Source organism: Mastigoproctus giganteus, chromosome 12, assembly GCF_048544385.1.
Source record: "Mastigoproctus giganteus isolate SK-2022 chromosome 12, ASM4854438v1, whole genome shotgun sequence".
Classification (NCBI taxonomy): domain Eukaryota; kingdom Metazoa; phylum Arthropoda; class Arachnida; order Uropygi; family Thelyphonidae; genus Mastigoproctus; species Mastigoproctus giganteus.
Genome location: NC_143586.1, coordinates 46692489 through 46711488, shown reverse-complemented (window position 1 = coordinate 46711488; position 19000 = coordinate 46692489). Strand labels below are relative to the sequence as shown.

The 19000-nt window shown below is 33.9% G+C and overlaps 1 protein-coding gene across 3 annotated transcripts in view; it reads right to left on the bottom strand.

Annotated features, from left to right (window-relative positions):
- The window catches only part of Actn (alpha actinin), a 307581-nt gene that overhangs the window by 143392 nt on the left and 145189 nt on the right, over positions 1–19000 (bottom strand). For all 3 annotated transcript variants that reach the window (XM_090386850.1, XM_090386853.1, XM_090386851.1), the window contains exons 6-7: positions 10862–10940; positions 10665–10746 (exon numbers count right to left, since the gene is read on the bottom strand). In XM_090386850.1, the coding sequence (XP_090242976.1) occupies positions 10665–10746; positions 10862–10940 (161 nt within the window). The remainder of the gene's footprint in view (positions 1–10664; positions 10747–10861; positions 10941–19000) is intronic.

Genomic DNA, 19000 nt, shown 5'->3' with positions numbered 1-19000 from the left:
TGCATCAAGCATATACTGCTTATGAATTTAAGAAAGGGAACAATATGCTGAATTTAAGAAAGGGAATAATGCACCGAAGCCATGAGAAACAGGATAAATAGGAGGAAATCAATGCAGGCATTCAGGCTGACCAGTTCATCTTAAATGCTGACCTGCTGAGTCATACTTAAAAGTTCTCCTGTAACTTCAGGGGATCACATCTGGTGATATGGGCTTGGCACACCCAAGGTCCTGAGCTGGATATCATCATTGTTCTTCTCTTTCTTGGTGATTCCCTTCTACTCTCTCTCTCTCTCTCTCTCTCAGGGTAACTCGGGAATTTTTTTTTTTTGGCTGGTGCAGCATAAGCCTCAGGCTTCCTTGCACCATATATTCAGCCCAGAAAATGAATTTTCTCCACACTATTCATTACCACCTTAAATAGCTGAGAACAGTGCCAAACCTTGGAAAATGGGTTCCACACCCATTGTTCTAACACCGTTGTAGAGATTAAGTAAAAATTTGTATTTCGCTGCATCCTTATAAACTTCAAGTGTCAATTCAACCTATAACTGGGGATGAAAAGGAGCACTTTCTCACCGAATTTGCTATGTCACAGCCAAAAGATGGTCTTTATTCTGAGAAGGTTTTTCTTTAGTGGTCTATTCAATTGCATCCCATTACTAAATTGGAATTCAGGTGATTTGGTGCTACTGGTTTCAACAAAATTTAAACAAATTTTTCAAATGTATAAACATCATGAAATTAGTTGTTGTTGTTGTTTGGTTTTTAGGAGCATTAGCAACTAAGGCCATATTGCTCTGGGAATATGCAGTGGTCATTCCCTGACCTTTCCGCATCCTCTGTATTTGGTGGTGACGGGCTCGAACCCCGGTCTAATCAAGAAGCGTGTGCTAGGCACTGCTGCTCCTTCCCACCTGGCTATGGGGGCGCCATATGAAATTAGTAATAAACCAAATCAGTTAATAGGAAAATAAGAAGGCATCAGGTATTTCATATTAATATACAGTAAACTCTCGCTAATCAGGTTACAGTTAATCTAGTTGTTGGATAATCTGGACAGAAATATGAAAAATTCACAGTTGAGTACTTTGAAAGACAGGATTTAGGAAGGCAGATGAATCACTCTGACTGTGCAGAGAGAGACGGAACATACATTACATTGTCTTGCACGCTGTTGACTGAGTTGGGCGGATGTTATTGCTTATATCACTTCATTTGTGTACTTCTTTATACATAAATATGTACACAAGTTAACATATTTTATATAATTATGGTTTTTAAAGAAATGAAAAGTGAAATAAAAAGAAAATATGTTACTTTAACTATTATTAACAAACTCCAAAGTGATAGAACAACTTGAAAGTGGTGTTCTTGGAAAAAAAATTGCTGAATAATTTGGTATTGGTCAATAGACTGCATCAGATATTAAAAAACAAAAAGAATCTATAAAGACGTTTTCTTTAAAATTTGATATGGGAAGTGATAAAAACAGTATATCAAATAGACAGACATTAAAAAGCCAAAAGAAGTGTTGCTAGAAGAAGCCGTATTTAAGTGGTATTCACAGCAACGATCAAATGGCAATGCCGCGCAACAACAGCACCACCTATAAAAAAACAATACATTTATCTATCTATTGATAGATAAATGTATTGTCTTTTTATAGTTTTTAAATAAAGGCGCTAGAGTGATTTTTTTTTTTATTTATTTTCATCAGCGCTACCAATATTTTATTTAACGTATTTCGTATTTATCATACTTAGAACACAAATAAATTTTCCATTTATTTGTGGTCTAAGTTTTTGTTCTTTTAAGGCTATATTTTACTTCACTAATCCAGATTACTGCTTAATCTAAATGACCTCACCCCCCAATAATCTGGATTAGTGAGGAGTTTACTGTATTTTTATTCTGTAACAGATTTGGTATTGAAGTCAATACTAAAATTCACAATCATGTCCTGTGAGCTAGCAAACTACTGCAAACCACCATGGGAAGAAAATCAAGCCACTTTAGCAGTTTAACCTGAGGCCGAGAATTGCCATGAATGTATCCATGCTTAAAAAAAAAAAAAAAAAAAAAAAAAAAAGTAATAACTCAAAATAACTGTTGGGTTTGAATATACTGATACTGAAACCTTTCCTTGAAATCATTCCCTAGTTTGGAATCACATGTAGGATTGCACCCTTTATACAAACACCTAAAAAAAAACTTAATTTGTGGAATTTCAAACAGAAAATCAAGATAGTCAGATTAGGAATAAAGATTCAAGTTATCCATTTCTTTGCCATATAATCATTTTTATTATACAAAAGCCAATGGCCAAACCAAAACTCTCCCAGTATTATAGGAATGCATACATACAATGTGAAGGACTTGAGAAACTTGCAATAAAGTGCAGGCAGAATCTATCAGCTGAAATTTTGTGAAACACAATGGAAATCTTGACAATTAAAGAACAAAAAATTAGAAAACATAAGTGATCTTGCTTGGATGCCAAGTCACTGCAGGGGATAGCTTAAATAATAACATTACCTCCCTGGAAACTGCACCTCCAAAATTCAATGAGCTGATGCCTCAATCGAAGCAAGCCTGATTCATCTGTAATATTCTTTTCAATAAAACCATCACAGCTCTACCTGCCAAAGTATGAGCATTGCACTGCAAGAAAAATATCTTCTTTGACTGACTGCAAGGATGCTGTGTTTGATCAGCACAATGGACATTGTCACACTGCCAAAAACATGTGTGACCAAACTCAAAGGGTTTGATTGAGGGAAAAAAATTTCATATCTGGTATATTTGTCAGATCTAGTATCACTGGATTAATGCTGTTGTTATTGTTATTATTTGGTTTTTTAGGAGCATTAGCAACTAAGGCCATATTGCTCCAGGGATATGCAGTGGTCATTTCCTGACCTTTCTGCATCCTCTGTATTTGGTGGTCACAGGCTCAAACCCCGGTCTAATCAAGAAGCATGGGCTATGCATTGCTGCTCCTGCCTATGGAGGTGCCATGGATTAATGCTTATTGAATGTTTATAACGCTATGTCAATGGAAAAGAACCATTGACATAGCATTGATGCTCCCAAGATTGTATTATCTGCATTTTTTTGCTGCAAAGCTAAAAGAAAAATTTTATACATAGTAGTAAAATGCTTGTAGGAAGATGGCAGTAAGTCATAGAGAATGAAGGAAAATACAAGTATATACATGATTAAAACTTGGCTCAATGTAGTAATAATGTTTTCATTTTGAAAAGGAAGGGGGAGGGATTACTTATGGGATGATCTATAATTCAAATCTTCCAAAATACATTCTGGATTTCACGTAGTATCAAGGATAACAGTCTAAGGCAGCGATTTCCAAACTGGAAGGCACGGACTAGTGCAAAAGGAGGCGCGAAAAGTTTAACAGAAATGTAATTTTCATAACATAACATTAAATTTCATAACCTATTTTTTAAAGCATTTACTGCCACCTATCTCACTTTAACTTCGATATAAACATGAGATAAACATTTATTTGGAAAAAAAATTGTATTTTGCTGAAATGGATTGATGAATTATGATTGATATGATGTATTATGATATATATAATTTATTGCATACTATGTATGACATATATAGGTAGATTGCACAGTATAGCATTAGCTGCATGGTTGAAAATATGGTTTCAGCGGTGTGCGATTGTGTTTTTTATTGTTTTTGGCGTGATTACTTACTGATAATAATAGCTAGTAATTTATAAGTTGTATTTTTTAAGAATATAAATTTAATCCTAATATTTTTAGACGAATGGATAAATTTTTGACTGGTTACAAGAGAAAATCCACTAATAATGAAGATACTGATGTTGATACAAGTAAAGGTAATGGAAATACAAGCAACAGGGAACACGGAGGTAGAACTCCCAAGAAAAGAAAATACGATTCATCCTATTTATCATTAGGATTCAAAAGTGTTATAAATGGCTTGGAAAAACCAATGTGTTTGTTTTGTACAAAAGTTTTGGCTGCAGATAGTATGAGACCAGGCAAATTAAAACAGCACCTTAAAACTATGCATTCTGAATACATAGAATTTTTTTCAAAGAAAATTAGATGAGTTTAATAAACAAAAGCTAAAGTTCAAAAAATAGTTTCTGTTCCATAAAATGCATTTCTAGAGTCGTACCAAGTTTCTTACAGAATCGCGAAATGTAAAAACCACACACAATAGGAGAAACTCTAGTTTTGCCAGCAGCTATTGATATGGTTAAAATAATGTTCGGCGAAACAGTTGCAACAAATACCGCTTGCTGATAATAATAGTTAGTAATTTAGAAGTTGTATTTTTTAAGAATATAAATTTAATCCTAATATTTTTTAGACGAATGGATATATCTGAAGATCTTTGTGATCAGTTAGTTTCTCGACTGCATACTTCGAAATTTCACCATACAAGTAGATGAGGCAACTGATGTAGCTAAAGATGCTCATTTAATTGCATATGTTCGATATGTTGCAGAAACTAATATAATGGAAGATATATTATTTTGCAACCCCATTCCTGGAAAGGCTACATCCAATTAAATTTTTAATATAATTGACATTTTTTTGATGAGAACGACATAACTGCATTGGACTCTGTACTGACGGAGTACAGTCAAAGTCAGGACACAAGGCAGGTCTTCGAGCATTAGTTAAAAAAAGCACCCGAAGTTATCTGGACGCACTGCATGCTTCACAGAGAAGCTCTTGTGTCAAAAAATGAGCGAGGAACTTAACAATATATTTACAAAAGTTACGAAAGTTATAAACTACATTAAAAATTTAAAAAAAATCCTTTAAAAGTTGTTTGCAAAGCTGTGTGAAGATATGGAAGCTAATTATACCTCACTTCTATACTATTGTGAAGTACACTGGCTATCTTGTGCAAAAGTGATTCAAAGGGTGTTTGAACTCAAAGAAGAGATTGTAATTTTTCTTGATAAAAATCATAATGAAGAGGCAAATTTATTTAGGTATGATAACTTTATTGTTAAACTTGCCTATTGTAATTGGTTATCCAGTTTTCTCTCTGATCGCTCACCGAGGGTGATGGTAGATGGCTCTCTGTCTTCTAACTTCTCCACTAATGCCAGTGTCCCCCAAGGTTCAGTTCTTTCCCCCACTCTTTTCCTCTTGTATATTAATAACCTTCTTCCATTGACTGGAAATCCTATCCATAGTTTTACCGATGATAGCACATTGCATTCCACTTTCCATTTTGAGAAACCTTGTCCTGCTCAATCAGCTTCAACTTCTCGAAAATCTGCTACCAATTCCTTAAATGCCGATCTTCAGGTAATTCTCCAGTGGGGCAAAGACAACCTAGTTGATTTCAACCCTTCTAAAACTCAGTCTTGTCTTATATCTCACAAAAAAGGTTCTTCTGCTCCTACGCTTATCTTTAGTGACACTCCGATTTCTAGGCAAAATGATACATCTCTTTTGGGGATTACCCTGACCTCTAATCTCTCTTGGCACAAACACATTACAAATATTGCTTCCTCTGCATCTAAAAAACTTGGTTTTCTCTTTCACTCTCGGCATTACTTTTCTTTCAAACAGCTGCTCACTCTGTATAAATCGCAAATCCGCCCGGCCATGGAATATTGTTCCCACATCTGGGGTGGTGACCCCAAAACCTTCTTGATTCCATTCAGAAGAGGGCAGTTAAGTTAATTAATGATTCATCTCTAACAGAGTCTCTCCACTCGCTTTCTCATAGACGTACTGTTTCTGCTGCATGCCTCTTCTGCAGATACGTCCACGGGCACTGTTCGTCTGAATTGGCTTCTATAATTCCCGCTCTCTCTCTTTCAAAACAGTCAAAACATGTGCCGCCACCAGCCATTTACTGTCCAACTTCAAACCCACAGAACCAATTTTTCATCTTCCTCATTAATTCATTCAACTGCTGTTTTCTGGAACAACCTTTGTGGATTTATTGGATGATTGTTTTCTACATCAGCATGTTCGGGAGGCAACTAGAGGGAGTAATACTCTTGATTTGATTATCAGTAGTGATTCTTCATGCATTAAGAATCTGCAGATAAATGAACCACTTGGTGGCAGTGATCACAGTGTGCTGAAGTGGGAGTTACTCAAAGAGGTAACTACCATTAGGGGTAAAGGGAAGGGGTATTGCTTTCGTAAAGGCGACTACAATGGACTGAGACAATATTTAAATTCTATACAGTGGGATCAACTGATGATATTGCCAACAGCAAGTTCAAAATGGGAAGCATTCAAAGAACTTATCGTGGAAGCTACTAGGCTTTACATACCAACTAAGAAATATTGTTCAAGGTTTAGGCCTAAATGGTTGTCAGATGAACTAATGAGGCATATGGCAGAGAAGAAAAATGCATGGGATACATACAAATTAACACGTGACACGGACGCCTATGATAGATACAAGTTGATCTGTAACCAAGTTACAAAGGAGGTTAGGCAGGCGAAGGCAGATTACGAGAGATCCTTGGCAAGGGATGCGAAGAAAAACAGCAAAGAGTTCTTTACTTATGTAAACTCTAGAAGGAAGGGGATGAATCAGATTGGTCCACTTGAGATCGATGGGTCAACTGTTGATGACCCTGCTCGGGTAGCTAACAAACTAAATGAATATTTTGCATCGACATTCACACATGAGGAGTTATTCAGCGAGGGGAATGCCAGAGGTGTATTCAAATCTAGCAGTAAGCTAGAGAATCTTGTAATAACTGAGAGCAAAGTGGAGGAGAAATTGTTGAAGATAAACACAAGAAAGGCACCTGGGGTGGATGGGATCTATCCAGTTATATTAAAGGAGGCAGCAAAGGAGGTAAGCAAACCCTTAGCCATAATTATGAGAGCTTCCTTGGACTCAGGGGAGGTACCCATTGACTGGAGATGTGCAAATGTGACCCCAATTCACAAAGGGGGATCAAAGGCTGACACAAGTAATTATAGACCTGTGAGTTTAACTTCTGTTCCCGGAAAATTAATGGAGGCACTGGTGAAAGAAGCACTGCAGGATCATCTAGACAAGACTTCAGTTATAGCTAGGACACAGCATGGTTTTGTTAAGGGGAAGTCTTGCCTGACCAATTTGATTGGATACTATGATGCAGTCACAAAAGAACTGGATGCAGGGAATAACTTTGATATTATATACTTGGATCTTAGAAAGGCTTTTGATACTGTTGCACATGGAAGACTGCTGCACAAATTGGAGCAGTGTGGCATTGGAGGCAAGTTGCTGCTATGGATAAAGGGGTGGTTGAGGGGGAGAAGACAGAGAGTGGTAATCAATGGACACTGCTCATCGTGGACTAATGTTATTAGTGGAGTCCCTCAGGGTTCAGTATTGGGGCCTTTATTGTTTTCTGTATTTATAAATGATATTGATGATGGTATATCAGGCTTAATGTCCAAGTTTGCAGACGATACGAAGGTTGGCAGGGTTGTCAAGGACACTACTGACACTATGCTGCTGCAACAGGATTTGGAAAGGTTGAGCAGATGGGCTTCGAGGTGGCAAATGAAGTTTAACATTGACAAATGTAAAGTACTACATATGGGAAACGGCAACCCCAGAGCAACGTATCAACTCTGTGGTACTACACTGACAGTGGTAGAGAATGAAAGGGACCTGGGGGTGGTGGTGCAGGCAGATATGAAGTTCTCTGAGCAGTGCAGACGAGCTGCAAGAGTAGCTCATGGTGTATTGTCAATGATATATAGGAATTTTTCTAGCAGGGATAAGGAGGTGATTATTCCCTTGTATAAGGCAATGGTCAGGCCACACCTAGAGTACTGTATACAGGCCTGGAGGCCTCATTTCAGGAAGGATGTAGAGCTGCTGGAACGAGTACAGAGAAGGGCAACTAGATTGGTGAATGGGACAAAGGGGTTCTCTTACGAAGAAAGGCTTAAGTTTTGCAAATTACAGTGTCTGGAAACTAGGCACCAGCGGGGTGATCTGATAGAGGTGTACAAAGCCTTGAATGGTTTGAGCATGCTCAATGCTGATGGGATTCTTCCTCTAGCTCAGAAAAATCACCTGAGAGGGCATAAATTCAAATTGAGGAAAGACAGATGTAGGATAGATGTGCGGAAATTTGCCTTTAGCCAGCGGGTGGTTGGTGGGTGGAACAGACTTCCATCCCTTGTCGTGGAAGTTGATAGTCTAAATAAGTTTAAGGCTCAGCTGGACAGGTATTTCGAACGAACAGAGGGGTGAAGTGGAAGTGGTTATTTTTATTTATTTATGTTACTTTTTTTTTTTTTTTTTTTTTTTTCTTTTTTTTTTTTGGCTGATGCTGCATAAGCTTGCTTTCTTGCATCAAATGCCTCTACTAATGCTAATGCTAATGCTAATGCTAACCTTCCTTCATACGTATTTCCTGAAAATTACAATCTACAGAAGTTTAAGTCCAATGTCAACAAATATCTTCTTTCGTCTTCTCAACCTCCAACCCAAGCACGGTACTAAGTACTATAGGTTCTAATACCTCTCGTGTTTGGGGTTCACATTAAAAAAAAAAAAAAAAAAATTTCGTTGAAATTTTTGGAAAATTGAGTGTTTTGAATATATCAATGCAAGGACCACAAATGCATTCACTGATTTAAAAAGACAAAGCTATGGAAATCAAATTTCCAAAAAAATAAGTTCGACACGTTTCCACTTTTAAATGATTTCTGCGCCAGAGTTAATATTGAAGCAAACAAAAATCTACAAAGTTTCAAAGTTTGCGTGGATACAGAATCCATTTGTCGATGAACAAGATGATGAATTTAGATTGACAACTATTGAAAAGGAAAAATTGATAGAATTATCATGCGATATTTCATTGAAACAAAAATTTCAGAGTGAAACCCTAGTTCAATTTTGGTTGAATCGAAGTGAAGACCATAATGCTTTGTCAAGCAAAGCAATGCAAGTACTGCTGCCATTCGTAACATCATATTTATGTGAAACGGAATTTTCTGCATTAGCTGCAACGAAACCCAAATATCGAGCCCGTTTAGTAGTAGAAAAAGGGCTACAAGTAGCAATCTCCTCAATGACACCTAGATTTGATAAACTTTGTGCTAATAAACAAGCACATCCATTGCATTAAAAACAAATTAATTTAAAAATGAATATATATATATAGTAAAACCTTGTTATTATTCTGTCAATTACGTTTTTTTCATTTTTTGTATTAATACATTTTTTACCATTTAAAAATGTGTCTGTATTATTTTATGAAATAAAGGGGGGGAGGAGGAAGATTAGATTTTTTTTTAAAAGGGGGCATAGTAACATAAAGTTTGGAAACCACTGGTCTAAGGAGTTAAGTTTGGTGAGCTCAGTGTCCATCACCGTCACCTTCAATCCTCCTAGATTTTGGTTCACTCATATTTGCATGTCCTATTGCAGGTATAGTGACTGCAGATTTCTTTTCAGCTGTTGATGCTCTCCAACTTAGCAAGTAACTTTTTTGTGCTATCTATCAGATGCATAGTATTAGAAATGCCACCAGTGCTAGTGCAATCTAGCTTACTGACCAGGCCTTCTTCAAGGTTTCTTCTCAGGGAGAAATTTTATTTACTAACCTGTGTAATGAAGTACAAATATCTGAAATATCTAAGTGAATTATGTAATAATGTGTTTTCTGAACACACTATACAGATTGCAGCAGGTTATACATTATAGGCTGACCTGGGCCTGCTTAGAATCCATGATTTTAATAGATGAACAACAAATCAGGAAAAAGTTTGAATAGACAATAAGTGATTAACACATATGCACACAAAGATTCTAACAGAAAATCCTGAAATCAGAGTATACATTCACAATGTGTTTCACACCACGCCCACATATGGACAGCAACCCAGATTAGTGAACAGTAACTAGCATGAAATTAGTCGCACACAGCAAAAAACTGTATAATAGCTGGCGTAGTCTGTGTTATATGAAAAATGTTTCCACGTGAAAAACTGCACAATAAAAAAATGTGTAGTAAAAAAAAAAAGAAAAGAAAAGTGGTATCACTGTTTTATGATGTGTAGTAAAAAAAAAGAAAAGAAAAGTGGTATCACTGTTTTATGATGTGTAGTAAAAAAATCTATCAAGATAAGTTAATTCTAAGCATTGATTTAGCTTTGTGTGAATTAATTCATTTGTTACTTTAACAGGATGAGTGTGTGAAAACTTTTTTTGTAAGGGAAGCAGGAGAACATTATGAAGATCTTTTCTTTATTTCTTCTCCAAAAATTAATTGAAAACAGTAAGATGAATAAAAATATGTAGATAAATACAGTAATTAAAATATATAACCAAAAACTTATAAAAGTACAAACCACTCTTCTGAACTGAAATCTTTAGTGTTCATTTTAGGCACATTTTACTGTATATAAATTTTATAGGGATGTTAACAATTTGACTAATTATTGTTTAACAACAAGTGCAAAAATGCATATTAATGAAAAAAAACATTCATTCTAAAAAAAAAAAAAATAGTTAAAGGTAATTAAAGTTAGTTAAATTTAATAGTCACAGCAAAATCGTTATAACTTTATCCATACAATACAAGCATTTTTATGCTATTAGGTTAAATAACACCAAAAATTCAACATAACATGCTACAGAAAGAGAAATAACTATACCTTCAGGATCCAACATTTTTGGGATGTTCAGGTATTTTTCAGCAACATCGAATGCCAAGTTCAGGTTTTCTAATGGATTATCCTGTAAGAAGTACAATGAACCATCTATTTCAAATATAAATCAAATATTTATACATCATAAATTAATGAGATTGTTGCCACAAAGCCTCGTAGTGTTGAAAAGTTTAAGATCTTACCTTGGTCAACTTGGAATAATCTAACAGATCTGGCCTATGCCGATGGATCAGAGCACAAAAGGCTAAACCATCCTTCCAGCTGTAAAGAGTAAGACAATCATTTTCATACTTTACAAAAAATCATAAAAAAAATTACATTTAAATATATTAATAAGATGCACACTTAATTTTATGGTAAGAAGGAATTTCAAAGTGAGGAAGAGCCCAACATCAGGGCATTAGAGACTTATCTACAAGTTTTTGATCACTTTTTATTTTTAAATTTCTGGTGTTGTAATTTTTAATCATGCCAATCAGACAGATGCATTAATTTTTTTTTTAATTGGAGGAGTAATTCAAGTGTTATTACTAAAATTTAAATTCTTTTCTCTGCTGAGTAAGTTTTGCTAGTCAGTTTCTTTAACATTGTAATACTGAAATTTTTTGTTATACTTCAATTCAGAACAGTTAATTAGAGCAGCAATTCAAAAGTTATGATATAGTCTGATTGACAAACAGCCCTTGAGCCTTAAATCATTTCTATAATTAAATCTTGTTACAACCAACTAAACAGAAAAATGAAACATTAAAAACTAATTTTACTTATAAAATAAAAACATATAAAATAATAAAAAATAGATAAGGATAAATATTAAAGTAGTACACAATATTATAAAACCATTAAAGTATAGAGTGCTTGTCAAAGCTAAATACTTCTTGATGAGCTCATTTCCAAAAGCTGTCTATGGTACTTTTATATAAAGCCTGCAGAAAACATGTGCAGATTAATGGAAAAGGGGAAAAGTGGGAGTGTGAAAACAAAATGAAAAAAAAAAAAGAAAGAATCCAGAAGTGATAATCCATGAATACTCATCATAGAATAAACAGAATGCTAGTGATCATCATACTATAGCACTACAGGCACGATAATGGAATATATGCATATTCCTAAATTCCAATTCATATTATGACTGAAAGCAAGGATGTACAGGGCCTCAAGCCAAGGATGACACAAAATATTAAAAGCATGATCAATCTGCTCAATGTGGCAGGTAATCATGCTACTTGCACCAGTAATGCCTGATGAGGAGAGAGCCAATGAAATTTGCAGTCCCCCTGTTTGGAAACTTGATCGTAAATTCTGTGAATTCACAAACTCAGTATTCCTTTGGGTAACCCCAACATAATGAACTTTCCAAGTTTGTTTCTAAATTGCTTACTCTTTTAGTTGGCAATACATATTATATAGAATGTAGTGATATGGAATCTATGAATGTTATCAAAGATTTTAGATTCATAGGAAAACTACATCAAATGGTATCATTTGATGTCGTTTCCCCATTAACATCTATTCCTATCCAACATGCAATACTTTGTACTAGGAAGTATGGATGTTGGACTATGAACAGGCATGGCATGTTGAGGATTAGAACATATTCAGAATTCAGAATCTATTCAGAATATTTGTTTAACCCTGAGTTTTTAGCTGGGAGTATTGTCAATATGCAATGGCTCTTTATTTTAGAAAATCCAAGGTACTGCTATTGACACCCCCATAAGTTCCTCCATGGCTAGGTTAGTTGTAGTGGAGATTATGAAAGGGCCTAGCATCCTTTGGGGGACTCAGTGGCACTACTCCTTCAGCATTTCAACAGACACTCTTGTTACATTCAATTTACTATGAAGCTTTGTATGGACCATGCCTTTCTGTTTTTAGATCATGCTTTGGCAGAGTGGCTCACTTCTGAAGACTAGAATAGAGGAAGCCCATATGGTGTGCTATTTCCTGAACTAAGCTTGGCACATACTCCTAAACACTTACATAGGACAACTATTCAACTATCACTGCAGTTGTCCTACATAAGTAGGAAGTACACACCCCTATTTACTGGGGTGTGTACTTGCTACTTATGTGGACTTAATGGACTTAGAGCAAGTACACCCCTATGTACTTGCTCTAAGTCCATTAAGGATGCTGTGATTGCTAGGATGTAGTTTATCCTAATGAAATGCAACCCTATATCCTCAATTGTCTTCAAAATATTATGTTGGGGGTTATTCCCCAGTTCCCACATTCTGTGACTGCATAAATGCCCTACTATCTGGAAGTTGTTGAGCAGCTTGCCTGGATGCTGCACAGTTATCACATTCAATGTGTCCAGCTCCTTGGGGTGATGCCTCCAGTCTATCATTAAGTGTATTAAAACCTCCACTCTGCTCTTCATGCAGAGTGGTTTTGTTTACTATGTTAAATAGTAAACAAAACCTAGCTTATGGAAAGTTTAATATATGTGAGGATTCTTTTGATATGTGAGGAAGATCATTTGCCAAACTTTTTGATCAAACTTGTATATGTGATGTGTAAGTAAATGTCAAGTGCAATATTACAGTAGCTACCTTGCAGAGTGAAAGATTAGACATAGGAGTAAGTTAAAATGTGTAACAGTTATGGAATGTAATTTTCACCTTTGAAGTAGAGCTTTGTGTATTTGTAAAGACAGAAAGTGAAAGAAACACGAGGATGAATGGTATTTGTACTCTAATTAGTTTGGTATTTTGTTGCAATTAATGCTTTAAAAGGCAGTTTTAAGGACTGAAATTTTACTTAAACAAATGTAATATTTACAAATAAATACATGCCAAACTTTTAAAAATAATGACCATGGCCATTTATGCATTTTTCCTATTAGTCATTTAATTGCAAAAAGCTTCCCTCAAACTCCTTTTCTGATAGTTCCTTCTTTGCATTTGTCATAGCTGCCATAACTTCTTTCATTGAGGGGAAAAAAAAAAAAACTGTTGTCCTTTAAAGAGTTTTTTTTTTTAATTTAGGAGGGAAAAAATTACATGAGAGAATTTCCACAGCTCAAGGTCAGGTGAATAAGGAGAATGTTGTAAGAGATTAAGATGTAAGAGAATGTTGTATTATTATAGCACAGCATTCATAGTTTTCTATGAATGTTGTGGTACAAAATTGATCAGTTCATTATTCATCAATCTGTTTAAGTTCAAAACATGCTGTGTACTCATCTCTCATTGGTCCTTAAATCGTGATTGACAAGGAAAGTAGCCTTTAGTATTTATTGTTTTGGCTAATATTTCTAGACTATCAGTAATGCAATTTAGAGGTGTTGCTATCATGTATATTTATTTTCTTTGAAAATAAATCTCTAATTTTTATTTTTTGATATTAATTTTTATAATTTCTAAGTTCTTTTATTATGCTATATTGCTTTCTAAACTGGCAAAGAATATCATCCATGGATCACATCTTATATATTGTGTTAGAAATGAAAAACCTGCATAACAAAGTTTGCTTTTTTCTTTTCTTTTTAATGGCTAACTGACTAATTACAGTACACCATTCTCGGATGTTTATTAAGGTCGTGTTTGTTAATGAAAATGAAGAAATTCACAGAATTTAAAAAAATTCTGATTTTAATATAGTTTTACTATTTTTTTGCAAAAAAATAAAAAAATTAAACTATGCTTTTGTAAAAATTGTAGAAAGAAATTACATTATGAATTATGTTATAACAGTAAGATGGAGAAGAGGTCAAATTGAGTCAAAAAGTTGGATTCTTTGTTGTAAACCCAGAGAATTGGCTGCTATGCATTATTTACTATGAAAAAATATATTAAATGATTTCTATTGTGATAATTATATTTGTATGGTTTTTGTGATAGCTATTTACTTGTATAGAATTATACAAGTAAATAGCTATCATATATATATATATATATATATATATATATATATATATATATATATATATATATATAATTATGAATAAAAAATTAAAATTAAGTAAAGAAATAAAATGGATTTGAATTTGAATAGAGATAAAATGAAATATCAATAATATGAATTATGGATCAGGGACACTGCAAGAGCAAAGGTACCCTACAACCATAATGTATATATAGAAAATTATTTTAATGTTATGTGCAAATCTTTAATTTAACTTATGCTAATAATGAAAATACCGTGTACCCTGGGAGCGATGTATGTTGAATAAAGGGGGGAAGAACGGAAAAGAGTAACGTTATAAACAAAGTGCGAATTTTGAAAAATGCAAAATTTGAAAAGAACGACTAGAAATAGCAGATTTTTGAAAAGAACGACCAAAGTAGAAATAGCATTGCAGTATCTTTCATAATTTCTGTGTCTTTTTCAGAGGTCATCCACCTAAATTATGAAAAAGAACAGCAATACTCTTACTTCTGTTTCTGACATGTTCTGTATGTCAAAAAACACGTGTACGCGGACACGTTGTAAAAAATAATTTAGAATATAAATTTTGAATAAATAAAATACAAGTTAAGCAAAAATATTATGCCAAAGTATAACATACAGAACATGGATGACCTTACAGAAGTAAGTAGCCCGCCAAAAAGAGAAGACAAAGGAAGCGAGTGTCCGAATGACAAGAATGCCAATAACTTACCGCTACGTGACCGGTCGACAAAAAAGAAAGAGCCGGAGGCTAAACCGTGTATATATGTGAAGAAACGCTAGCGGCACCTAGCGTTAGACGAATTTTGGTGTATGTATATTTTGTAATTTACGTAAGCGGTGGAGCTACGCTAGGTTCAAGTTAAGTACATGATACTCAAACTTCCGGGATAGCAAAGAAATATAATTGCTTACAAAGTAGCAGTAGAGTAGCTAAACTTTGTTAAGGCGAAAAATTATGATTGGGTATAGTAAGAAAAATAGTACTCTGATATTGCTTTCGTTACACTAATCGCTCACAGAGCATAAAATGTAGAATTTAGTAAAGCAAAAAGATGATGAAATTAGGGATATGAAGTTGGGCTAGGGTAGTTCGGGGTTGCAAACCCGTTCCTATAGTTAGGACCCTGAACGACTGTCCGAGAGTAGGTGCATCATGTACTTAAGTCAGTTGTGTTAAAGTGTAAGATATATATAAGTTACAATTAACAAATAAATAGATAAATAAATCAAGATATAATCAAAATTAATTAAGATATAATTAAAATTAATTACAAGATAATTACAAGGTAATACACTATGTTAGACCAATCGGTGGGTACAAGTTTTCCAGACCGTAAGACACCAAAGAGGCCTAGTGTATTGTTTTTACACTATTTACAAACTTGATGCGTATCGGAGTAATTATTAGTTATAAACTAATAATGCTGTTTATATTGATATCTATTAAGTTTTTGTGCCTTAATATGTTAAGGGCTTTATTGATATGATGACGCAGGTATTTAATAGGAAAAAGATTTCTGGTCAGTTTACTGTACAATGTTCTGATGTTATCAATAACTGTTGTTTTGTCGCTGCATATCGTTGCTATTCTGATGCATTGTGCTAAGATAACATTAGCATGTACCTGTTTGGAAATATTGGAATTCCATTGTGTATAGTTTACTATGCTAAAGTTGAAAGCTTCACGTTTGTTGTACAAATTGATGGAGGCTATACCATTTTTTATATTGATGTCTAGATCCAAAAATTGGGCTGCTGTGTCAGAATTGTTAGTTCTTTCTAGTACAAGTTCGCTAGGGTATAGATGTACATAATCCTGGATGAAATTCGGGCAGTTAATTACTATGAGGTCATCTATATATCTAAATAGTATTAGTTCCTGTGGAAATGAGGTTTCTGACCAGTATAGATATAGGTTGGCTATTATACATGAGGCTGGGCTGCCCATAGGTGTTCCATTGGTTTGTTGATATACTGTATCGCCATCATATATGAAATTATTGGAAATACATAAATTAAGTATGTTGTTCCAGTAATAGGTGTTGCAGGAAATAAAATTCTTATGTTTATCATAGATATCTTTGAGTACCAATTTGAGATTGGTTTGATTGATACTGGTAAATAGGCTATGGAAATCAAAGGTTTGAATATTATTGACTGTATTACTTTGCAAAAATTTTAATACAGGTTGGTTGTTGCCTATGATTTTGCTGTTATGTATCATATTCATCAGTGGTTGCAGTAGTCGTTCAAGTGTTTTTCCTGATTTGTGTACATAACTATTTTTGCATGAGGTTATGAATCTGAAGCCTATTGGTTTTTTATGAAATTTAGGAATGAAGTAGATGTAAGGTAAGCTGTAATTACTTAAGTTGAGCTTTAGTTTTTTGTTGAAGGCCATTAGTTTTTTTGTAATGATATTACATGTACTGGAAATAGGTTTGTAGGTATTGCTTGAGTTAAGTTCATTAGTTAAAGTATATGTATAAAAATATTTGCAAATGAATGCAAAATTATTGGCTGCTTTATCTACCGGTGTGATTACGAAGTTTTTGTGAAAATCTAGCAGTTTTTGTTTTAATGTAGTCAAGTTGTAGTATGTGCCCTGATAATATAAATTTGAACTCTGTAATGCATATTTATGTTTGAATAGGGCGAATGTATGGCTAATCCACATATGGTATGCTTCTATAGGCGTGTTATTTTTGTAGGCTAGATGGAAGCAGTAGTTTAACAGGTCTTGATATAGCTGCTTATTGAAGTTGGTTATGTTTATTTTGGTGGGCGGCCTGAATTTGAATCCTTGTGATAGTACATGTCTTAGCATTGGGTCCGTAACTATGTTTAGATTTCCTGTAATGATGTGTCCATAGTCTGGATCAATATATTGCTGCATGTTGGTTTGTTGACAAATGCAGTTATTGGTGTCTGTTATATGTGATGTTAAACTGGTAGCTATAGATTTGTAGTTGCAAGCTAATAATCCAAAGGGTTTATTATACTTATATCTTACTTTAATATGACTGGGACTAGTATTTGGAAGTAGATGATTATGCTGATTTACAATTTTATTGATATTTATGTTATCCATGATATGGTTGTTGAAGTTCAAAATAATAATTGAATCTTTATCATGTGTTGTAGAGCTTATGTTTTTAAGATTAAATTTACAAATATCATTTATTATATGAAAGAGATGTTTGGATTCGAATTTGAAAGTGCGTATGAATTTGTGCAATGCTTTCAGTATACTGTGCTTAGTACTGAAAAGTAAATTATGTATATCATTTACATTTATAATGTTCTTATCCCAGTTTTTAAGTGTGACTTCGAAATCACCTAAAATATTACTGTGTTTGTTGCTAGTATTTTTAGATTTATGAGTACGTTTGCGAGGGTTCCTATGGAACTTTATTATATTAAATTTGTCATATATACAACAATCTGCTAAGTTATTGGTAATAATTTTATGGTTGAATTTATTATTTAGACCATATGGGTATAATGTTTTTAATTTTAACATAAAAATTTCTTCTTGTTTAGTTCTGATATTAGCGTTATTAATCTGTGCTAATATGGATATGTATATATTGTTGAAGTTGTGAGATTGAAAATGCATATATTCTATTTCTTGTTCTATATTGTTAATATTTCTTTTTAAGTAGTTATTGATGTCAGATCTATGTTGATTAATTCTTACGTGTAGCTTATTGCTGGTTTGTCCGACGTATTTTATATTACATGTTTTGCAGGTTATGAGGTATATAACATTACTAGTTTTACAAAAAGTAGGTTTTGATGCATTATTTGTAATATGTTGCGGGTGTATGCAGGGACAGGTTAAACAAAGTTTATTCTTGCAGGTGCTAAATTTAAGTATATGGATCCCATATTTATCTAAGTTAGAAGCATTACATGCTGATGTGCTCTGACTTGTGTGTGTTAAATGTGTATGTTCAGAGTTACATCCGTGTTTCGGAGTACAGTACAGAGCATGTGTACCCGGGGTCAAGTTTATCCTACTCTGCCCATGTGGTATTTTGTCAAAGTTATCTGATTCCATTCATATAAGTTGCATAAAAATTACATTAAAATTAAAATTTTTAAGTTACAATAATAATTAAAAGGACAACAAAATAAATAAAGTGTATGCGCAACCAGAAGTAAACTGTATTTTCAATATCGGGATAGGAAGGTGAATATATTGCAAGTGAAAATCGAGTAGAAATATAAAAAATGTAAGTGTAGGTGTATATAAGCTGTTCTAGGCGGCGTGAGCTCAACCTGGATAAAGCTTAGGATAATAATTATGAATTAAAAATTAAAATTAAGTAAAGAAAGAAAATGGATTTGAATTTGAATAGAGATAAAATGAAATATCAATAATATGAATTATGGATCAGGGACACTGCAAGAGCAAA